The 23,486-nt window shown below is 56.2% G+C and overlaps 1 protein-coding gene across 1 annotated transcript in view; it reads right to left on the bottom strand.

The window, feature by feature from the left end:
- The window catches only part of DNAH17 (dynein axonemal heavy chain 17), a 175,593-nt gene that overhangs the window by 25,930 nt on the left and 126,177 nt on the right, over positions 1-23,486 (bottom strand). Inside the window, exons 52-68 of the mRNA XM_089901595.1 lie at positions 21,204-21,306; positions 20,354-20,501; positions 19,890-19,981; positions 18,754-18,915; positions 18,139-18,303; positions 17,847-18,038; positions 12,609-12,875; positions 11,727-11,888; positions 9,390-9,623; positions 8,042-8,206; positions 6,343-6,438; positions 5,982-6,199; positions 3,426-3,633; positions 3,086-3,201; positions 2,118-2,310; positions 1,613-1,848; positions 861-983 (exon numbers count right to left, since the gene is read on the bottom strand). Coding sequence (XP_089757721.1) covers positions 861-983; positions 1,613-1,848; positions 2,118-2,310; positions 3,086-3,201; positions 3,426-3,633; positions 5,982-6,199; positions 6,343-6,438; positions 8,042-8,206; positions 9,390-9,623; positions 11,727-11,888; positions 12,609-12,875; positions 17,847-18,038; positions 18,139-18,303; positions 18,754-18,915; positions 19,890-19,981; positions 20,354-20,501; positions 21,204-21,306 — 2,880 coding nt within the window. The remainder of the gene's footprint in view (positions 1-860; positions 984-1,612; positions 1,849-2,117; positions 2,311-3,085; positions 3,202-3,425; positions 3,634-5,981; positions 6,200-6,342; positions 6,439-8,041; positions 8,207-9,389; positions 9,624-11,726; positions 11,889-12,608; positions 12,876-17,846; positions 18,039-18,138; positions 18,304-18,753; positions 18,916-19,889; positions 19,982-20,353; positions 20,502-21,203; positions 21,307-23,486) is intronic.

Genomic DNA, 23,486 nt, shown 5'->3' with positions numbered 1-23,486 from the left:
ACATTCTGGGGGGCCTCTAACTTCAGCCCTGGGTATCGCTACTCACACCAGGCCCTTCTCAGAGTCTAGGACATCAGCACATTTATGTCACCTCTGTTCTGGGCTTCTGCCTGCACCCCTGAGTTTATAGGTGGCTCCGATCAACTCCGACCTTTACATTTTTAAAGTTGATTTAATTTTTTATATTAGAAAAGCAATACAGGGAGTTCCCTGGTGGTCCAGTGGTTAGGACTCTGTACTGTCACTGCCAAGGGCCCGGGTTGTTCGTTCCCTGGTCGGGGAACTAAAATCCCATAAGCCACACGGTGCAACCAAAGAAAAAACAGTAATACAAGCTCAATGCATCAACAAATGAGCGGGTAAACAAAATGTGGCAGGTCCACACAATGCCGTATTATTCAGCCATAAGAAAGAATGAAGTATGGATACTCGCTACAGCTCAGATGAACCTGGAAAAGATACTCAGTGAAAGGAGCCAGGCACCAGTGTCCTACAGGCCACGGAACTGGTCACTTTTGGTTAATTTTATGTTATGTGAATCTCACCTGAATAGAAAGAAATAGACTCAGGATTTGCAAAATGCATATGGAAATAGAAAAAAAAGATGACCATCAAGGATCGTGATCTGCAGGCAGTCGCTAATAAACTGTTGGTGTAGGTCTTCCTTCCTAATTGGAACGTGGGCCCACAGTTGTCAGTCTCTCCCCTGGGAGCTGGGGGTCCCTTCGCGCATTTTGCTGAAGCCCCTGCTGCCTCCCAGGAAAGGAAATGCCCCGCCCTTTCTCTCAGTCCAGAGGCCAGACCTCACCACTGAGGACGATCTCGTGGGTGAACCCGCGGAGGTGGACGCTGCCACTCACTTTCCCTTTTTGATTGTGTTCCTGCCCAGCAGAGGGTCCAGAACCGGGTCCACGGTCTCGCCAATGTTCTCGATGAGCAAGGTGTCCCCTTCTGAGATGGCCTGCTCGATGATATCCAGGTAGCTGTGGGCACAGCACAGGGGCTGTGAACGCCCTGGGGCCCGGTGACGGCGCAATTGCCCCAGAGGGACCGAGAGAGGGACCGAGGGGCCAAGAGCTCATTCCTCTCCTAAACGCCTCCTTCCCGAGGGGAGCTCAGGGCTTCTGCGTAAATCGCCCCCAGGCTGACAGGAGGGGTGGTGAACGTGGAGCGCTTCATGGCTACTGAGCCAAACGCTCCACAGCTGCGAGTCTCCTCTCACTGCCCAGCACACTGGGAAGGCTCCCAGTGCAGCTGTGTCACGGCCATCGCTTCTCATCTATGACGATGAGAGACGGGAAGATGACCGCCCGCAGCCCCCCGGCTGGCAAGTGACCAGGCAGGACCAACGCAGGCAGGAGCCGAGGCCGGTGCTGTCCCCCAGCAGGAGCGGCAGGTAACGGGGGAGAGACGAGCCCCGAGTTTAATTCTTTACTGCCAGTGCCCAGGGCCAAGTACTAAAGAAATCCACATGTGGGTCAGTGTTTGTTTTCAAAGACCCATCCATCCATTTAGCGAGTATGAAAGGCCCCAGGTGGACTTCCCAGCACCGTGGCCTGGCCGGCCGGCCGCCACCTCTGGAGCCCCTACCCCACCCGCCACGGCCGAGCACCTCTTCTGTCCCAGGCGGATGGCCTTCAGCTTGCTGCCGTATTTGTTTTTGATCCACCTGATGCCCTGCAGCTGGGCGTCCACGAAGAGGGGCCAGCGCCCCGTGTTGCACAGAATGGTAGCATTCTCTGTGGACATGCGGTCGCTGGGGAGCCCCTGGTTGTTCCAAGTGGCCACGTCTGCATCGTCGGTCAGCAGGCTCAAGGGATCCAGACCTTCTGTGAGCGGGATGGGGACCTGCCGAGGGGGCGATGTGGCCTTACTCACCACTCAGCGGAAAGCGGCTCTCCGAGCAACACGTGGGCCGCCGGGCTGTGTGGGGGAAGACTGCCATGCATTCGCATCACCCTGAGGAGCAGCTTGGAGCCCGGCCAGAAGGGATGTCGGCGTCGGCCTCGCAGGGCCACCGTCTACATCCTGAGTGGCTGGAGCCTCCATTGCAGGAGCAATGGCAGCCGGAGACCTCCCCAAAGGTCCTGAGTGATGGATGCGACAGGACCTCCTACCTTTAACTGATGTATATAAGGGATCCAAAACCTCTCCATTAGCTCATTTCGATATTTCTTGGTGAAGTAGCCCACGTAGGAGACGAAGGCGGAAATCAGCAGGACGTCCCCACACAGTGTGGCCCCCTGGCTTCTGAAGTTCTCCACCGATTCGGCCCAGCGGATGTTTTCTGATGCTAATCCTCCTACCAGCCTGAGATGGGGACAGGGCTCAGTGGGCAAAAGAGAAGCACGTGTGTCGGGGGGGAGAGAGGACGGACTGGAGGACCAGGAAAGGCGCGCCTCCACCTTTAACACGCCAGAGACCTTCCAGTTTCAAATCCTTACTCTGCTCAGCGGTTCAGGACAAAACATGCTTTGGGGGAAGTTTTGGGCAATAAATGCTTGAGGGAAGCAAAACTAATGCTTTCTGGAGGCGGTTGGGAAGGCCGAGGCCCCTTCCCCAAGGGGCCGACGTCATGTGGATGCTGACGTTACTTGACCACATCACCCACGTGCCGAGGCTGCTGCCCAGGCACCACTGAGCACGCGCTTTGGGCAGCGGGAAGTCCAGAGGCAGCCCCCTGGCCCTGTGTGGAGTGGGGACTCCAGGGTGTGCCTCATGCTTCTCAGGCCCCCGGCTCGAGGGCTGGTCCCTGACCCTAAATGGCACCGGGAGTCTGAGAGTGTGGACAGGTTTGTGCTTGACTAGCCTGAGGTCTGGCTTTAGCATCCTCCGAGCAGCCCTCCTTGCCAGGGACCGAAAGGCCACTTTACCTTGGTAGAGGTGAGTTTACATCCCACGGGAGGCCAGGCACACAGCCTGGGGGTCTCCCAGGGTTTATCACTTTGTGCTCAGAAAGCGGGGGCTGGGGGCCTTGCTGACTCCACCTGGGGCGTAGTCCCCCCGAAAGGCCATTCTGTGGGCTCATCCCTTTCGGGGGGCGGTGTCTGAGGACAGGAGGGGCCCCTCGGAGGGAGTAAGGCACCTGTTAGCCAGCGAGATCACACTATTGGTGGCGTCAGCCTCCTGCTGACACTTGATTTTCTCGGCTGTCGCTTTTTCAAATGCCGACGTCAGGTTGCTCAGGTTGGCGTTGAGTTCCTGAAGGAACAAGACAGACAGGCCCTGAAATCGGGCAACGCTGGGTGTCCCCAGCTCTCCTCCCGGGAGGGCCGGGAACACGGCCGACGCCGGCAGCCTCCGGGGTGATCAGGTCCCCACATCGGCCTGCGGGCTCTTGCTCTGCTCCGTAATTCATGGCAGCGGCTGTGCCGACCCCTCTCAAACGGAGACACGGACCAGCCGCGCCTGCCGACGGCACTCACAGCGATCTTGCTTTTGATGTGGGAGAGCTTCTCCTGCGCCTCGGCCAGCTCCGCGTTGGCCTCCTCCAGGGCCCGCCTCTTGGGGGCCACGTCGCAGTAGACCTCGTAGAAGCGGACGATGTTGATGCACCAGGAGCACAGGCCCGCGGCGGCCGTGGACTTGGAGCGGATGAACTCGGGGTCGAACGTCGGGTTGCCTTGGTAGGGCCTGGAGCAGGACAGCGGGCGCTGAGGACGCAGACCTCCCGCCACCCCTGTCCCGCCTCCAGCTCCGCACCCGCCCGCCTCTCCGGTCCCTGTTACCAGCAACAGGACGGGGAGCACATTTAACTTTGTTTTTTTTGTATCTTAGTGATTAGAAAGATTAGAAAGAAGAAGAAAGAAAAGAATGAAACTCAGAATTCTGGCCTCTGGAGTAGAATTTGGAGGGTGAAGGGCAACGGAAGTAGTGATTTCAAGTCCTATATTCTAGATGATGGAAGAAAACCTGTGTGTTTTTTAATCCTCTCCGCTCCTGCTGCTTTATATGGCTGGTCTCATTTTCATTCTGCAACGACTCCAGTCCTAGGCAAGAAGACTGGGGCTCGGGGGGTAAGCAACTTGCCCAGAGCAACGCCGACAGGAACTGTTGGAACCAGGGTTTCTTCACCAAGTTCTCGCATCAGGGGCCGCGTGTCAGGTGCTGCTCTGAGCACCGCCCATATGTCAGGTCCTGGAGCCACCCCTGCCCTGGCACGTGTCCTCACGCCATCTGACTCTGGGCAACAGGCCCAGAGAGGCTGAGTGTGTCTCCCAAGGTGACACAGTTTGGACTGGGCAGTGCAGGAATTCACACGGAGCCAGGCTGCCCCAGAGGCCACCCCCGCTCCCCACACACACAACGGGCCACTTCTGCGTCCCCTCAGCTCAGTGCCCAGTTTTCAGGGATCCCCAGTGAGGCTAAGGCTCTAAGGATGAGACTTACAAGAGGTGATGTTAAAGAAAAAAAGGGGTGATGTGGTAGGTGTTATTGTACAAGAGGGATGAGGAAAAATGCCCATAGATGCAGTTAAGATGCTCTAGAAACTAGAGCACCTTAACTAGTGTTTTTAAAATAACGGCAACGTCATTGAGCACAACAGACTGACCTGTCTGCAGGAAGAATTCTAAATGGACAATTCAAAATAATAATTGAAGTGTGATTTGAATGTAGGTGGGGAACACGGCCCATCACCTCCTCACTCTGGCATATTTTACGCTTCATTTAGGCAAATAGTACAATGCGTCTGCGTCTTTTAAGCACACTCCAGACAGCATGGGGAGGTGGCAGTTGAGAAGTTTGCTGGGTGACAAGGAGGAGACATTTATCATGGCGTTATTTATGACGGCAGAAACGGAGACAGCCTAAACCCTCAGCAACGCAGGTATAGTAAGTAAATTACGGTTCATCTGCGGCAAAAAAATCCAGCTGATCAAGTGTTTTGACAACACAGGGAAAAGTCTTTTTTCCCCCACGATGTTAAGTAAAAGATAGAAAGCAGAGCAGGTAATTGCATATACACAGTATTCTTTCAACTACAGGGAGAAACACGAGAAAAAAGACTGAAAGGAAACAGGCCAAATGTTGACACAGGCCGCTCCCTGGAGGTGGGTCTGTGTTTTTCTTGTCTTTTCTCTTAAACTTTAAACTACTCCTTAGTCGTCAAATGTTTTTCGATCGTCCAGCCCTCTTCCTCAACAGATGGAGCTGAGAGAGGTTGGAGTCTCACCTGGGGTCATGCGAGGGGCTCCCTTTCTCAGTTGGGGTCAGGTCAGGTAGGCCCTGAAATCGGGTTGCCAGGGACGGCCAGGCAAAGAGTGTTCACAAGTGCAGTGCTCACCAATGCTAGCGCATCGGATTTATGGGGCAAAACGTGGAGGTCCCCCCTGCACACCCTTCCCAAGTCCCACTAGGACCCTCTGCTGGAGTGCTTGGACCTGGACGAATACCTCCTCAAGGAGCAAAATACAAAGAAACTGTAAAGGACTAAAAGTACTACGTGCATGCACACTGGGGCAAATTATGAACAGAAAGACACAAAGAGGCTAAAACCCAACTGCCTCTTCTGAGGTGTCGGAGCAAAAGCAGGGTCCTGTGCATGATCCCTGCACACGGCACCACCAAGGGGGTGGGCAGGCCACCTAAGCTCCCCCTCCGACCCCACCCACTGATCCACCCCTGCCCTCCCCCCATTTAAGGGATCAGCTCACCCCCCACCCACCGAGCAAGGTTGGGGAGACAGAGGGTGATGAGGCTCCCCGCAAGCTTGGCATCATGCTTCACCTTGACGCCTGGGCAGCTCAGGGGCAGGCAGATTCGCCCAGACTGCTGCCTGCTGTCTCTGGGGGTCCCACCTCGCTCTGTGCCGCCCAAGGCCCTGCCCACTCCAGCAAGCATAGACTTCCCTTGGGACCATGCGGTATGGGGCCAGGGGCAGGTGGGAGAAGATTCGGGACCACACGGTGCCTGGACGTGACGTGCTCCCAACAGGATGAGGACTGAGCTGACCCCATGGCGGCAGCCGAGCCCCAACTCACTTAAATGCTTTCAGGCAGGCCTCGGGGATGTGCTCCTTGTCAAACTTCTTCAAGGAGTCCAGGAAGGTGTCCACTTTGCCCATCATGATTTTCGCAGCTTTCCAGCTCTGGTCCTTGGGGATCTTGCCCCCGGGTGCAGTCAGAATCATCACGGCGGCCGTGACGTTGACCACGGCGTCTGGGGGGGACCCGAAGGACTTTAGCTCTGTCAGGTTGTTCTGCAAAGACAGACGGACAGACTAGAATGGGGATTTAGCCCTGAGCAGGACCAGGAGGCCCCCGGTGATGACCCCACGGCGTCTCCTCTCTTCCTCTCTTCTCAGGCGTCGTGATCCCCGTTTCTTCCCCCTCCTGCCCTCACCTTATTCAGAGTGTCGAGGGCCTCCTGCGCGGCCAGTAGGGCCGGCTCTGCCTTGGCCAGGTCTGTTTCACAAGCTTTTTGTTTCTCGGCAACATTCTGGAAGGAAGGCAGATGGGAAAGACGGATGCAGGGGTCCGTCTGGGTGGCGTGTGTGAAGGGGGGGCCCTGGGCGGTGTGAGGGCAAGGAGGGGTGAGGAGGGGTGACGAGGGGAGTTGCCCTTCGCACTCGCTTGCTGGGTCACCGTGTGAAGCCCGCCTTTCCCCGCCCTGCCTCCTTTGCCCCGAAACACTCAGGTTAGAAGGAGCTGGGTGTCAGCTGACCTGGGATTCAGGGAGGGGAACTGTTCCTTCTTTTGGCTCCAGCTTCCAGGACCAGAGGGGAAACCTGGGGCCACACAGGCCACTCCCTGGCTTTGAGGCCGTATTTCTCGGTGCCACTGTGCCATCCCTCCAGGACGGACCATTTCAGAGGCACAGCCCATCCTCCCCTTAAAGTGAGAGCGTCTTCATTCACGCATGCACGCCTCATTCATTCGTGCATGCATTCGCTCTTTGGCTCGGGAAGAGCCCCTCTGAGCCTTCAGGCACCAGGCAGAGAGACCAGGAGAAGCTTGGTACCCATCAATCAGGAGTAGCATCTGCGTGACAACAGAGCTGAAGAAGCCAGTCGGGGCTGGGAGCTTTTGCTGGGCAAGGAGGAAGGAGGACAGAAAGAAGAGGGTCTCTCTGCAGAACACCTCCTGGAGAATCCCATTCCGTACCTTACTTTAGGGACGTGGGACACGACTCAGGGAACAGGGCATGGAAGGCACTGACTTGGCCGGTGGTGCTGGGAAGCTCCAGGCTTCCCTGGAGCATGTTGGGCCATTTCTGGATCAGGGGTTGGAGACGGGTGGGCACCCAGATGTTAATAGCTGCATGTGAGTATCAGACGGCAGGTCCCTGAGTTCAGGGTGCAGGTGTGGGTCCTGGCTTGGATCCTATGTCACTTGCTCATTTTGAGACCTTGGGCACATTGCCAACCATCCTAACAGGGCTGTGGTCATGCAGGTTACAATGAGGGATGGAGCAGAGCTCCTGGCTACCCCACCTGGCCCGGGACCCTCCACGCTCCAGCACTGGTGGGAAGGGAAGGGCTCAGGTCCCCCTCCTGTTGGCCTTGGAAGGAGGCTGTCTCAGGCAAAGAAATGACTTGCTGCTGTCCTCCCTCTCAAGAGACAGCAGACAGTTACTGGGACTCTTAATTTAGACACTCACACAGGTGCGTGACTAATGACAAAAAAGGCATGCAGGAAAAGGTGATGAGAAATCAACCCAAGCCATGAACCTTCGGCGTGGAACCCACCAGGGCCAGTGGCACCGGAACATCTCGGGGCTCCAGGTGCAGCAAGTCTGAGGACCAGGGCTCCGAGGAAGGCTTCTCAAGCCTTAACGTGCTCACAGGCCACCGGCACCTCACTAAGATGCAGACCCGATTCAGCAGAGCTGGGGCCTGGGAACCTGCATGTCTTACCAGCTCAGGAGATGCCACTGCTGGGGCTTGGGAGGGCAGCCCTCTGCTGAGCTGGGGGCCCTGCGCTTCGGAGAGAAGCCCTCCCTGCGGGGTTCCTGCTGGTTTGCCCGGGCCCATAGGAGACACTGGCCACCAGGGGAAGGGGCCCAGCTGGGCAGAGCCACGTGCCGCTGCCCGTCTGCCCACCTTGTTGATGACTTGCACCTTGATTTCTTCCTCGTCAGCAATGGCTTTCTCTTTGCTGACCTTCTCTGTTTCCACACCCACCACGTGGATCAGCTTGTCCGCTTTCTCGTTTTTCTGCTTGAGCTCAGCCTCCTGAACCGCCAGCTTGGCTTTTAAATCATCCACCTAGAGGAGGAGGTAAGGGAGGCAGGCAGGCTGGGGCCCCGGCCACCGCACGCTGCCCCCTACTCGGCCGGACTGTCCCGGCCCGGGACGGTGCGGGCTGGTGGCCATGGGAGCCGCGGGGCCCAAGCAGAACAGCAGGCCTGCCGGTTGCTTACCACTCCCCGTGACGCATTTCTAAGTGCTTTTTCAGCTTCTCCAAGGTAAGTATTTACTGAGCACCGACTGTGTATACAGGGTCGCAAGTATAAGACCCATTCCTGTCGTTCAAGGAGGTGGCAATCAAGGTGGCCAGATAAAAACAATGTCAGCAGAGGCAGGGTGCTGAGGAGTTCTGGGGAGGCTGGTGGGGCTGTGAGAGTCTGGAGCCGGGGATAAAAAGCTCCCTCGGGCACTCGGGTGAGGCCCTAGGCAGCCAGGCAGAGGGAGTTCTGGGAAGTGGTAAGTGATGGGCTGAGACACCCTTCCCCATCTGGATGATTCCTAGCACGAGGAGGCCACCACTCCATTGCTGTAACCGCCCTCTCCTGGGTGCATTTCCTGTGTCCCAGGACCACTCCCAGAAGGTACCTTTGGGGAAAAACGCCTGCTGAGCCGGGCTTCTCCCTTGTTCCTATCCAGGGAGGGAGCAGGCTGCTTCATGGCTCCGGCACGCTCTGTCCAAGGAATGGACAGCCCCAGCACTGGGTTCCCCTCTCCGCCCCCACGGGGTGGCCTTGGCTCCGTGCAGCAGCCTGTGTCAGGGGCCACCCTCCACCTGTGCAGCTGTTTACCAGGCTCCCGCGGAGACGCCAACGGTGGGCAGTAAAGAGGGAGCCGGGGCTACACCACGGAGGATATTTAAAACCAGGCAGAAAACTTAAAAATTAACACGGCGTGAAAGTACGGCAGATGTGCTTCCATCTGGGCACTGCAGTGTGAACGGGGCTCCGGGATGGACCCGCCTCCACGGGCTGCACTTGCCTGCATGAGCAAACCCCCCCAGACGCGGGACCCCCGGGAAGCACCCGACGTAACGTCAGCACCCGGAAGGCGTTTGGGATCCACTGTCTAGGTTAAAACCCATATACTTGCTGTGGTTTGCCAGTGGAAGTTTCTCCGAGGCAGGGGTCCCGGTCCCCTTACTTTGTGTCACATGCCTGGGGGAAGGTTCTGGAAGCACATCCCGAGGCCCCAGCTCTCCTACCTGAGCGGCTGTGCTCTGCAGCTTCATCAGCCCGTTCTCCAGCCTCTCGATTTTGGCGACCAGCTCCATCCTCTTCTTGGCCAGTAGGTTCTGGTACAGTTTGATCTGCTCCAGGAAGGTTTTGGGCGTGGTGTAGTTGTAGCGCCTCTCGGTGGCGAGGTACACCTTGGACATCTCTTTGACGGTCGTGTGCACGTAGGACATGAAGAAGCTGATGGAGGCCTTAACTTCCGGCTACAAAGACAAGACAGAACCATTTGTTCCCCGGTGCCCTGATGGAAGAGGAGGCTGCTGGCCACAGTGGACCACAAGGTGGGTTCCCTTCCTCGCCGAGGACCCTGGATGAGTGGTACCCCCTCTGTCAACCTTGGTGGTTCAGCTGTCAAATGAGGCTCAAGACAGCAAGGTCTGCAGGGCCCTCATGGGCGACGGTGGTATTGCACCACCAAGGGGCCCGGTCAGAGCCAAGTTTATTACTATTCTCTCTCTGACTCACACACTTGCATATACAACATGCTTGAATAACCAGGTAATTTCTGCAAGCATTTATCGGACATTTCCTGTTCCAGGCCCTGGGGTTTTAGTAACGCCTTTCCTAGCCCGTTCTGGCCCGCGTCCACGCCAGGGTCACGGCCCCACCACCTGGGCCTGCCCCACCTGCCCGAAGACAGGCACTAGGAGCTTTGCCCCAGGAATTGTTCAAGGGACGTTAACTGTAATTCAGGTTAATTTGGGAATGTGTTCATCCAACACACGCTTCTTCGGCATCTACTCTGCAGCCCTCGCTGGTGCCAGCAGTGGGGCCATTCGCCGGTCCCAGGAGGCCCCCGCCCCTACAGGCACTCGGGGTGTGGAGGACACATGACGGCAGCATTTCTGGGAAAGGCTCAGCCTGCAACTGAACACTCTGACAGTGATAAGCGGGGGGCTTTACCCATCTTTAAAAACTAGGGAAGAGGTTAATTTCAGGCTTATTTTATTCCACTTAATAACTGAATATGCGTTCAAAATAAATCAGACACGATAACCACGTGGGATTTATTCTAGGCCTGCGTATTGCATCAGCTGGGTCACAAGTTAATGCCCATTTCTAGGCCGGCAATGAGCACAAACGGTGAATGCGGGCACCGTCTTTCAATAAAAGAGAGACACTGTAGGGACTTCCTTGGTGGTCCAGTGGTAAAGAATCCGCCTTCCAATGCAGGGGACATGGGTTCGATCCCCGGTCAGGAAACTAGGATCCCACATGCCACGGGGCAACTAAGCCCGCAGGCAATGACTGAGCTCGTGCGCCTCAACTAGCGAACCTGCATGCCGCAAACTACAGAGCCCGTGCGCTCTGGAACCCGTGGGCCACAACTAGAGAGAGAAAACCCGCATGCCACAACTAGAGAGAAGCCCGTGCGCCACAAAGAAGATCCTGCGTGCCGCAACTAACACACGGCCCAGACAAAAAATAAATAAATAAATAAAATGTTAAAAAAAAAAAAAAAGAGCCTTTAAAAAGAAATAAAAGAAAGACACTGTAAAGGAAAAGGAAAAAAAAAAAAGAAGGCTTATATCACCCCGTCTTACTTGTCATGCCCTATAAAAGGCAGGTCAGGGCTTCCCTGGTGGCGCAGTGGTTGAGAGTCCGCCTGCCGATGCAGGGGACACGGGTTCGTGCCCCGGTCCGGGAAGATCCCACATGCCGCGGAGCGGCTGGGCCCATGAGCCCAGGCCGCTGAGCCTGCGCGTCCAGAGCCTGTGCTCCGCAACGGGAGAGGCCACGACAGTGAGAGGCCCGCATACCGCGCCCCCCCACCCCCCAAAAAAAAGGTAGGTCAAAGGTGAGGCAGCAGCCCTGGGCAGAGCCCTGGGGGCAGAGCCCTGGGGTCAGAGCCATGTTGGAGCCCAAGGCAAGAGGAAAAAGTGTGCGCCCGCATACACTTATCAAAGTAAATACGGGCTCTGCAGTCGGCTCCAATCGGGGACTATGTTCAAAGCCCGAGCTGCTCAATCTGTTCGCACGTGGGATCCCCCGGAACCAGCCCTGTGGGCCCATGGCCGCGTGAGGCCCGGAACCCCCAGCTGATTGAAACGACCATTTCCCTGGCACAGTAAGTTGGGGCCAGAAAACCAACAAACGGCAGCCTGTCTTTGTTTACAGTTTTGACACTTTTGAGCATTTCAGCATTAATATTGATTTTTAAAAATACTGCATTAAAACATCACTGATCTTGATTAAGTTTTTGGTGCCCCCTTAAGTTTTGCACCCAAGGCGAGTGCCTCAGCTGCCTCACCCTACTCCCGGCCTGACAGGAACCCTCCCTCCCGGCTCTATGCCCCGTGACTTACCTGAATCCCCTCGGTGTCCTCAAGGAAGTGAGTGCTGACGGACACCAGGGCGTCCTCTGGCCACTCATGGAACCAGTCGATGGCTGTGCAGTTGACCACGGCAGGGAATTTTCTTGCTCGTACACGCAGGACGGAGCCCACGGGGGAGAAACACAGGATTACCTAGAAGTGGACACAGTTGCCGCTGGTTGGGGGACGGCGGTGCTGGGGCCGAATCGCGCTGCTTTTGCAGAAAGCCCCTTTAGAAGGAAAAGCTCTCTGCGTGGTGTCCGTCTCCAAGTGCGGGGGTGGGGAGAACACGCCCAGGTCTGGGCTGGCAGTGTGGCCATCGCATCACGATGTGAGGGTGCAGAGGAGCCCCGAGCCCTCCTGAGGTGGCCCCACAAAGGGGGAAGGAGGGCTGGGTGCAGGAGGGAGTGGGGCGTGGGCAACCACACTGGGTAGGTGAGGTCCCAGAACAGGGAGGGCTATGGTCCTTTAGCAGGTCTGGTCCTTGGGGGCAGGGAGGAACGAAAGCAGGGCCACCTGGCCAGGGGCAGCTGTCCTACTGGTCACGGACGAGGAGGGAGAGAAGGACCCAAAGTGCTCTCGGTCTAACTTGGGTAGCTCAGCCAGCTTCCCCAAGGGGGAATGTTGAAGGTCAAGGTGAACTAATCTATTTAAACGTGCTCTATTGGGGCGGCGGGGTAGATGTGCATATAGAAATCACTTCTTTCGGCCACAAGGCACTTCTAACAGCCCACCTCCATCAGGCAGCCCACCATACTCTCCTAACAGTTTTCCATTTCCTGGGCGGGAACAGCCCCTAACTCCTCCCCGAGTGAAGAACCAGCCCTTAGAAGGTCCCCGGGATCCCCCGCCCCCAAGCCTGGGACCCCCTACCTTCAGGTGCCTGCGCACTTTCTCAATGAATAATTTCCAGCACGCCTCCCGGGTGTCCGTCAGGCCCAGGGACTTCACTTGCGGCCGCATGGAGGAGATGATGTTCTCCACCTCGTCGTCCGTAAACAGCCCCGGGATCTCCCCCGAGGCCAGCAGGTCATTGATCAGCACCAGAAACTGCTCCTCGGCCACCTGGGAGTCCGTCATCAGGAACACCGAGGGAACGTTCTTCACGGCCGACTTGATGTACTGGGCGCCGAGGTCGAGCTGGACCCGAGGAGGACACCCTCAGAGGTCTTGCCAAGAAGATGCTCGTGTAGAAGCATCTTCCACCACCACCCAGACGGGGGCACCCGGAGATCAGCTCCGTAAGAAATGGGCAGGGTCTGTAGATGGAGACCCAGGGCCTTCAGTGGAGGACACCCAGGCTTGTGGCGGCTCTACTCGCCACAGCTCCAAAGTGGAAGCGACCCGGGCGTCCCTCGACGGATGGATGGATAAACACAATGGGGTCCATTCACACAGTGGGATATTAGTCTGCCTTAAGAAGGAAGGAAATTCTGACCATGCTACAACACAGAGGAACCTCAAAGACATTATGCTGAGTGAAGTCAGCCAGTCACAAAAGGACAAATAGGATTTGTCCTCATATGAGCAGGATTCCACTCATACGAGGTCCCCAGCAGAGTCGGATTCATGGAGACAGAAAGTAGGACGCTGGGTGCCAGGGGCTGTGGGGAGCAGGCAGGGGGAGTTAGTGTTTCATGGGGACAGAGTTTCTGTTTGGGAAGATGAGAAAGTTCTGGAGATGGACGGTGGGGACGGTGGCACAACTATGTGAATGTATTAATGCTGAATGGTGTGGTTAAAATGGTAAATTTTGTGTTGTGTATGCTTTACCATAAAAAAAGGAATAAAAAGCTTAAATGAAGACCCTGGAAGAGTCCCCGAATAAATACACCACAGGCTGGGAGGGGGAGGATGGAAAGAATGAATAAGCCTCGAAGTATTCCCTCTGCTCATCATAACTCCTATCACATTACTAGTAGGTTTTAAAGAAATAACTTGACAAAACAATTGCATGGTAATTCTGGATGAATAAATGAAGGAGAATAGTAACAACAACAACAAAAAAAGCATGTTACAGAGCAGTATGAATAGCTTGCTATGTTTGAAAAGTATGCCAATTTAACACGTATAACTTGTAAATATATATTAAAATGTCAGTGTCATCCAAGCATGAATGTGAATTTTCAGGGGTTTGGTGATTTGCTTTTCTTTACTGTCTAATTTTTAAATAAGACCTGAGAGCCTCTGTAACTATTTTAAAAGCTTTAAAATGTCCATTGTAGGCATCCCGAGTAGCTCTCTTCTGCCCTTTGGAAGCAGCACACCTCCCTGACATCTGTTCAGAGAGAAACATCACCAGGGTCCCTCAGCTGGAGCTGACAGGGGTATAACTGGGGTCAAAAGGCAAGCTCCAAATTCCGGGGTTTTTGGACAAGCTTAAAAAACAAATCAAAGGGAAGCCCTGAGCCTGGGAGAGCAGAGGCCTCAGGTGGGATATGAGCCCTGGTCATGCCCTCGGGTGTGGCCTCCAAGGCAGGTCCTACTTGGAGAGGCGGCGGGGGCCTTGGTGTTGAGACACATCACTCTTCCCATTTCACAGTCCATCACGGATGTGGGCTGGGAGCCGACAATGCCGGGATCAGCCGTAGGTACCTAAACGCGGGAGCTTCATTGCGCGCGTGAGCCCGGCGGTCGTCCTGGGGGAGGCGAGTGTGGCGACTGCACAACAGAGGGCAGCTCCTGGCTGGTGCGGGCTCAACCTGCACCGCTGTCATGCTGACCCCTGAGTGTTCCTCCCTCCTGTGGTTTGGGAATGAACGAATTTGGGAGGGGCCTCGAAGTTCCACCAAGTTCAGCTTTTGAATCCAGTTGGACTGGCTGAGGCAAGGGATCTGCGTGGAGCGAGGGAAGCTAGTTGCTGCAGGGACCCAGGTCACAGCAGAATGTTCTGGAAAGACCGATGGTCCCTAAAGGCCGAGGGTCGGCGTGGCGGCCCCGGGCCTGCCGCACCGCTCTTCCCCCATCCCGCTTGCTCGTCTCCGGGAGAATCGGGGTTTGCCGCGCCCTCTGGCCGCTGCCCTTTCTCTTTGGCTCCTGCTTCCAGGCTCTCTCCTGCGGCCCCCAGGGGAACCTGCTCCGGCCGAGACCTCAGGGCCTCTCCTCAGCCGCAGCCCACTGTCCTGCCTGGAGCCTCTGCGGCCTCGACTGTCGTGAAGCTCAGCCCTCTCTGGCCTTCCTGCCGTGGCGCTTGCTCTGTCCCTGCTGACCGCTGCTCCGGCCCGCGGTCCTCGTCCTGCCTGCCCTGGGATCCTGTCCCCCTCAGCCTCTGCACCTCTCTGGCACGGACTCCGCCACCCCCACACGCTCAGGCTGAGGGGCCGAGATCTCCACCTGCCGCCCTCTCCTGCACGTCCCAGCCCCACAGGTCCCAGTGCGTCTTGGCCATCTCCTGCCAAGCGTCCCCTCAGTTCCTCCGACGCCCACGCACACGAGGCCGCACATTATCTTGATTTCTTCTGGCACTGGAGTCTTGGCCGTCCTCGCCACACCCCCCAGTCCCCCTCTGTCCTCAGTTCCTGTCTGCTTGAGGGAGACATCGTGTCAGTAATTGCTCCAGCTGCCAACGTCATGGTCAGCCCCACAAGTTCAGCTCCGGGGGTCCCCTCCTCACTCACCATCGAGGAGGAGGGAGTGGGTCCGGACAGCGGCATCCAAGGATGTTAAAGACCACCTGCGTCTGGGTGCATCTCGGGACTGGCGGTAACAGAGCAGGGCGCACACTCCCCTCTCTGGCCGGGGCACACTTCCGGGGCCCCTCGCGGCCATCGTCATTGCCGGCAGAGACGAAGGAACAAGGAGCCCAGGTTGGGGGTGAGTCTCAGGGAAGAGGGTCGAAGAGGTGTGGCCAGGGGCGCTCTCCTCCTTCTGCCTTGCCGGCTGCAGGAAGGCAAGCGCTCGCCCCGCCTGCCCCTCCCCGGTCAACATTTGCTGAAGGTCGAGGGGGCCGCCCGAGCTGCTGGGACATGGGCCTGGCCCCTCACTCAGCTTAAAGCATTTCTCCAGAGGGTCTGGTCCAGCTCTCTGGGCTACTACTCGGGCCTCGGGGAGAGGGCTCACAGAAGTCAAAAGCACGCCACTGCCTGGCCTGGGGACTGCGTGGGGCGTGGGGCCTGGGGACCCAGCAGGTGGGAGTCCAGCTAAGGTCCCACTCCTCCCGTCAGTGCAGGGCACTCGCCCACGACGAGGGTCTCGCTCCGTCTCTCCCTCCTCCCTTCTTGTTGCACTGTCCGGTTCCAGCCTTCGTGGGGTCACTGGGGCTCCTGTGGTACCCCCTACCCGTCACCCCTGAGCGATCTCTGCTGTCTTCAAGCCATCCTCCACTCTGTCCCAGAGCACCACCAGATCCTGCCCCTCTGCACAAACGACCTTGACAGTATCTTGTTTTCTTGGGACCAAGTCCAGGGTTTTCCATGAGGCACACGATGCCCCTTGGGTTTGGATCCTGACCCTTTTCCCGCCGCGTCTCCAAACTCCAGTGGGTGCCCGTGGCTTATGGTACGACTTTATAATAGTGTTACATCATCATGAACGCATCTGTTACGCTAATAACATATACACTGTTAACTTCTTACTGTGACGCTCTCGTTAGGACAATAATAATACATCTTATAACTGTTCAGGAGTCTGCTTCCCCTAATATGACGCAAGGTCCAATGCAAGGTCCTATAGCCCTGTTTATGGCTGCCCTTACTTCCGAATCCACAGAAGCTACTTAATAAATAACAAATATAATAATAAACACTTAACAAATGATAACAAATGAGGAGTACAGACCCAGTTCGCCACGGGCGCAGGAGCAATGAATTCTGACGAAACAGATCACAGAGTTGCTGCGGCTCATGCCAGGGGATAAGACAACAGCTGTCACAGGTGGCCCCAAGGTGAGGCCAACAAAATCCTCACAAGCACAGGGCAGAGAGTATGATGCATCAGGAAAATAAAGCGATACAATTAAGCTAACAGACTAGAAACTTTTCCAGTGGAGACAACTCAGTACAACTACACAGCTCCAGATGCGAGGATTCTAACCACCCTGAGCGCACTCGGGGAGTCAGTGCAAACCCACTCGCTCGGCTTAGCTGAGCACCGCTAAGACCCATGACACGCCGCTTCAGTTCAGGAGGCAGCGTCTGGCGGAACCTACATTAGGGAGACCTCTCCCTTAAGGCTGGGATTTTAAAAATACAGCCAGGGGGCTAGTCCTTTGACAGGAAGTGTAGAACGCACTGGGGGCAATGACAAGCTGGATGCTTACCAGGGCTGCTGGCCCTGGCACAGCCTGCTTGGCATCGTCGGGAGAGCAGGGCTGAGGACTAGCTCACCGTCCCCATCGTCCTTCCTGGGGCCTCTGCCCACAGACCACCCTCCTCCTGCTGAGGTCCCAGGGAGCCAAGCTCTGGCAGGGGTCCAGGCCATCCCCCTAAGGCCACCTGGCCAGCAACTGCCTCGGAGCCGTGAGCGGAGGGGAGGGTCCCCTGGGTCTGGCACTGTCCTGGCCCACAGAGGCAGCCTTGACACCAAGGCAAAGAGAGATGAGCCGTGTGACGTGGTCCAGTCAATTTCAGCTCTAATCCGAGACACGACAATGGTAAGCTCTAGACTGATCGTGTTTGACTAGCACAGGTCCCCGAGAGAGCAAATTTTTGGGAAAAAGAAATCAATAAAAAGCCTCGGCGGCACGTCTTGGGGATGGGAGACCTGAATCAAGCTTATATTTATTTGATTAATTCAAAAAAGCAGCCTCCCAGAACCCTGAGGAGGTAGGTAGACAGCTAGTGAGTACCGGTCCTCAATTATTTAATCTGGAAAACTGGGAAAGATGTGGCACGGTTTGATGACCAGAGACGAGAACCAAATCTCTTTGCCGCTATTATCTGGGGTGACTCTCTACTGGCGCTAATCTACCGGAAACCCACACTTCCTTTTACCTTCGTCACATGGCCGTGGGCACCGGCCGAATGTGTCCCTGGCCTTTACCATCTAAGATAATCACCCTGCTGGTGACCTTCACATTCTCTGCGCTGGATGCTTCGTTTGGGGAACGGGAGTGGGGAGACTCTTCTCCGCTCCCCCTCCCGAAGGGCGGCTTATTGAGAGGCGACATCTCACCTTGAGGTCTGGGATCCCGTAGCCCTTCTTGAGGGTGATCTGGAACACGTCCAGTGCGCTGATGTACGCGGCCAGGCGGGAGAGGCTCTGCTTGCCGCTACCGCCCACCCCTACCAGCAGGGCGTTGCCCCGTGGGGACTCCAGGATGCGGCTGATCCTGCAGATGTGGGCCACCGCGTCCTCAAACAGCACCTGAAGAGACCAGACCAGAGAGACCCCGGGCGTCTCACCGCGCAGACACGCCTCCCTCGTCCCTTCCCACCCCGCTGCTGCCTGCTCGAGCCCCGCTCACCAGGTTCATGGCCGCGTTGATCTCGTTGTAACTCTCCAGAGCTTCCACCAGGAGCTTGCTCAGGGGAGCCACGTCAGTCACCGGCAGGTACTTGGGATCGCCGATCCCGTGAGCAAAGTGGCAGTAGATATTGGGTTTGGCGAATAAGAGCTCGTCAGCAAGATCCTAGATGTCAGAGACAAGATGCTTCCGTTGTTGCTGCCTCGGGTACACAGATCTTGAACAGCAGCCCGAGCACCTTGCCCGGCGGCCTCAGAATATCAGGCCACGTCTGCAGGGGCCCCGCAAACCACTGGGCAAAATCCCCTGGCCCCTGCCACATCGGGAATGAACGGAGAGTCCAGAAAAATGATTCTACCACGAAAACCCCGGACACATCAGTGGAGCACGTCAACCCCAGCAGAGCTGTCTGTGCCCAGTGGCTAGAGGGAGGTCTTCACTCCTCCTCGCTCGGGCCACACCCACGTGGCAGAGTCACCTCGTGGGACCCAACGTGGTCCTTCCCATCCCCAGCCCAGGGCCCTTGCAGGGGGGCGGGGATTGTCACAAGGTCCCGACACCCTGCCCCTCGGAGCCTTCCTGGGCTTGGCAGGGGGACGTGGCGGCCTGACGTACGTCGAAGAACTTCTTGGTGGAAGCGATGGTGACTCTGCGCAGCGTCTCCTGGTCCTTCTCATCCACCATCTTGTCGCCGTACACACGTTCGGCTTCGTGCAGCCAGAGGCGGACGAGGTCTAGTGGGATTTTCAGGATCTCTGTGGTGGAGAACAGGAGCCCCTGCCCCAGATGCGGGATGGTCGGCATCCTTAGCTGTGTCCGGGAGGCAAGCCGAGCACCGCATGTGGATTAAACGAGAAAGTGGCCTCTTCCCCAGGGGATGACCCTTTAGGCTGTGGTACAGCATCCATTGGAGGTCCAGGAAGCCATGGACTGCCAAGGCCGCGCAAGTCCTGGAGGCTGGAGGGTGTGTCTGTGGCCTGAGAGACGTGGGGGGATTCTCCTCACGAGACAGGGTTAAGGGCTGCCCCCTCTAAGGGGGTGGACGGTGGAGAAAGGGACAAGGGGGCTGATCAGACAGAAGCCCGACTATGGGAGGCCATGGAGTGGCCGGCGAGCTTGGGCCGTGCAGCAAGCCTGCCCAGACCCAGTCCTGGCTTGGCCGTTTACTAACCAAGTGACCTGGCAAGTTCAACAGGGACTTTTTTCCCAGGCCCTTGTTCTGGGCTCTGGGAACACAGTGATGATGGGACTGACCCTGCCTTCATGGAGTTTGCCTTCTAGTGGGGAGATGTAACCAGACAAAATCACAAGGTAATTACACATTGTGACGTGTGCTGTGAATGACATAAACAGGGACAGTGAGACAAAGCGTGTGGGGATGAGGAGGGGCCTCTTGAGGGCACGACATTTGAGCTGACACTCGAAGTGGAGGGAGCCTTAGACTTCCCATCTGTAAAATGGGGATATACGAGCATTACATGTTGTTTGGAGGAGAAAATGGGGATATAAGTGGCCAAACCCATTGGCTAGCTCAGTCAATACATAAGAGGAAACATCATCACCACCATCAAGACTACAACCATCACCACCACCATCACCATCGTCATCACCATCACCACCACCATCACCACCACCATTGTACTCTGTCCATAGATCACTTCGCTTCCTCTCCTGAGAGCAGCAGAGGAGGAAAGCATCTGTGGGTCAGGCCTTGGCCATAACGTGACAGGACACAGCGCTAAAAGCAGTACCTGGAAAATACTGGAGAGGTCCCTGAGGTTGAAGACATAATGAAACTTAACGGCTGTGGGAAGAAACGTTGATGTCACTTTCTGGTGCAGGGCTGTTACAGGAAAAAGGCACATCGATCCTTGCACACTCTTAATGGCCTCAGGAAGTGCAAAGCTTAAGCTATAGTTTCTGAAGCAAATGGACTGTGTAATGGTGACAATTTAAGTAAGAAATCTACAGAGCTGAGGAGGGAGGAAGTTCGCTACTCTACTGATGTGTAAATTGTTTCTGTATACTGAATTTCCTATCCTCTGCCTCCCCCTCAAGAAACTGGATTTCACAATACCTCAACAGCATCGTTAAAAAAAATACTGACTTGGAAGTATAAACAAAATATTTACCAGGGGAAAGTATGAAGCCTCCGTCAGCCCCAGAAAGCAGCGGGTCTCGCTGACAGGAGAGGGGGCGAGGCAGGTCAGCTTACCCAGGGCGGAGGCCACCAGATGGCTGCTCATCTTCTGGACTACCACGGGGACCGATTGATAGGCCAGGTGCTGGGCCAGGATGGTGCTGTAGATGCTCATGAGGGCCTCCTGGCCCGGGAAGCTCACGGCAAACACACAGAAGTGGCGCTGCCCGGAACAACCAGAGACCCTCGTCAGGCTGCGCGTAGGGACCAGCTTGGGGCGGGGCCACCTTCCTGGGGAGCAGACTCTGTCCTCATCGCCTAATGTCTCATGGGCATGGTCAGAATGGACAGGTTCTCTCCTCATGCCATGTGTGTGGTAAAGCCCCCTTAAATACCGATTACATCTCAGACAGCCAAATTCGTGTCATGCTCTCCAGAAAAAACTTGGAGGAGGCCAAAGAGTGCCTCAGAGCGCAGCCTGGATTTAAATTTCAGGTCTCCATCTGCTTAGGTAATTCAAAGGTGAGGTCCTGCCTGGGTGGCATTGCAGATAGAGTACAGGATTTCCTGTTAAATCTGAATTTCACATAGGAAAAATTTTTTTTTTTAGTACAAATATGTCTCAAACATCGTATGGGGCATGATTTTCTGTTTATCTGAAATTCAGATTTGAGCAGGCATCTGTATTTTTATTTGCTAAGTCTGGCAGCCCTATGGGCTCACAGGGAGAGCTGACTAGCCTCTCAACACCCCCCCCCTTCCCCCACCCACTGGGAATGTCCTGACATCTTCTGAAAGGCTGGGGCGTTCTCCAGGGAATGCCAGCCCACAGCCCCACGATCCCAAATCAATGCTTTCCTTCTCATTTGCCAAAGCGAGCCTTGGGCTGCTGCAGCTGACCGAGATGAATCCAGGTTCTGCCTACCTGAAGCCTGGGGTCGATGGTGAAGGATCCAGCAGTGGGGTTCATGCACGCCACGTACTGACAGTTATGGACGTCCTTCAGTGTCAGCTTCTGTCGGTCATACCTGCGCGGGCAAGGCCAGCATAATGTCCGGCTGCCGGAGCCACCCCCGGCTCCCCACCCACCCCAGTACTGCCCTGCGTATGGTTAAAAGAAAAAAAACACCTCAAAATAACAATTACATGCGAAATGGCCAATTGTACTTCATGCTCTTAAGAGAAATTTTGAAACAGGAGGCAACAGAGTGGCTCAGTGTTCAGGTCTGGGTTTATGTTCCAGCTCCTCCATTCAGTAGCATCGTGACTCTGGGGAGGCTGGCTAACCCCTCCGTGCCTCAGTGTTCTTATCTGTGCAATGGGTCACGATGAGGACGAATGGAGCTAATGCATGAAAATAAACTTAGAAGGGCACCTGACATAGAGCGAGGGTTCCACAGATGGTTACCACCGCCCCCATTATCACTCTAAGTATCAAGGATGATGATGGTGACGATGATCAAGTAAGCTGAGGAGCTTCCTCGGTGCCAGGGCACTGCTAACGCTTCCAGGGGCTCAGACGAGGTCAAAGGCTATAAAGAGCTTGTGCATCTTTCACGTGCCTTTTACCTTTTGGCTTCCCCCCCCACTGTTTTGTTTTGTTTTCTGTTGGGAGTTGGTGCCGGCCCTTGTTCATTTGTGGGGATTCCTTGTATGCCCCACACGTTAATCCACTGCCAGTGTCAGGCATTGCAAGTAATTTTTCCCGTTAATCCCGTACTGTGCTCGGCCGTGGTGTCTCTGGGTGGACAATGTCCCTCAGTTTTCAGGTAGGTCAAAGTAACCATTCTTCGGCCTCCTGGCCTCTGCTTTTGAAACCTAGGTCTGAGAAGTCCTTCGCACTCCCCACCTTTCCCCAGGTCACACTTTCTTCCACCAACGTGGCAGTTTCTCCTTTGGCTTGTGGGTCTGCCCTCCACGTGGGGCCCGCCTGATCCATGTGGGAGGGGGTGATCTGTGTTGCTGTCTCTTCTGCCCTTGCTGACAGAGCCTCTGAACGGTCCAGCCTTCCCTGTTGCTTGTGGGGCCCCTTTATCTGAAATTCTAGAGGGATCTTCCAAATCTGACTATGCCTCCCCCTCCTAGAGAGATGCTTCAGGACAAACTCAAGCAGCTGTGGACCCAGGGCTGAAGCTTCACAGCTCTTAGGGCCCTCTTAAAGAAGAGTACAACACATCTTAGTTTTGTAAATTTTGCAAGGATGCACGACCTGGTGAGCCCATTTCGAGAGCATGCAACCAGGGCCCAGGAGAGTGAGGGGCCACCCCTGGGCCCTCCTGGGCCTCCCAGCAGATCCTCCCGAGGGGGCGCAGGCAGCCCTCATGTATCCCTCCTGCTTTGCCCTCGGCCTCCTGCCCTGTCCCTCCCCAGACCTGTCCTGGGCCCTGGCCGTCCCACACCACTTTCACGCCCTCACAGATGTCGAGCTCTCGCAGGGCTGCACTTCAAGTGTGCCCCGCCCCGGCCCAGCTCTGTCACCTCCCCAGGGAGCCATCCCTAACACCCTGTTCCCACATCACAGCCCACAGCCCCCATGGCTTCACTGCTGTCCTTGCTGGGTTCCTACAGCCCGTGAGCCCTGGAGTCGGTGTCATGTTGCGGGGAAAGGCCAGCCATGGAGTCAGACATGTGGGCTTGACCTCCAGCTGGGCCTTTCATCAGGGCTGTGACCGCCAGCAGGCCACTTATCCCCTCTGTGCCCTATTTCTCGGCAGTAAGGGGCAGGCTCCACGCATCCCCTCACTGACCCCTGATGAGATTTTTCGGGTTCCTTTGGTCTCAAAACCCCCAGGTTTGGCCTGGGCCACCTGCCAGGTCATCATGGCACACTTCTTTCAAGTGATACTTGTTTTAACCACACTGAATGTTCTGACCTTTCCAGACTGCGAATGCAAACATGCCACCCTCAGCTTTCTGTTGCCCTTGGGAGAAAGTGTTCTCTGTCAGAGTGGTCCATGAGTCCTGGGGTCTGGCCGCTCCTGCCCCGGGCACCCTCTCCCTCTGGCTCTCATGCTCCAGCCACGCTGGGCTCCTATGGCCCCCTCCAGGGGCCACACTCCCTCTGCCCATGGCATCTACTGTGCCCGAGATGCTCTCCCTCCAAAGTACTGACACTAAGGCCAGTAATGGAGCTCCCAGCTGCCTCCTCCCACCCCGGGTCTCTGACCCAGCCGCTGGGGCCCTCTGTGACTGCTCCCTTCACCCTGGA

Source organism: Delphinapterus leucas, chromosome 19 (assembly GCF_059928025.1).
Source record: "Delphinapterus leucas isolate spDelLeu-1000000601 "Yukka" chromosome 19, BTC_Dleu_Yukka2, whole genome shotgun sequence".
Taxonomy (NCBI): Eukaryota; Metazoa; Chordata; class Mammalia; order Artiodactyla; family Monodontidae; genus Delphinapterus; species Delphinapterus leucas.
This window is presented reverse-complemented; position numbering and strand designations above follow the sequence as displayed.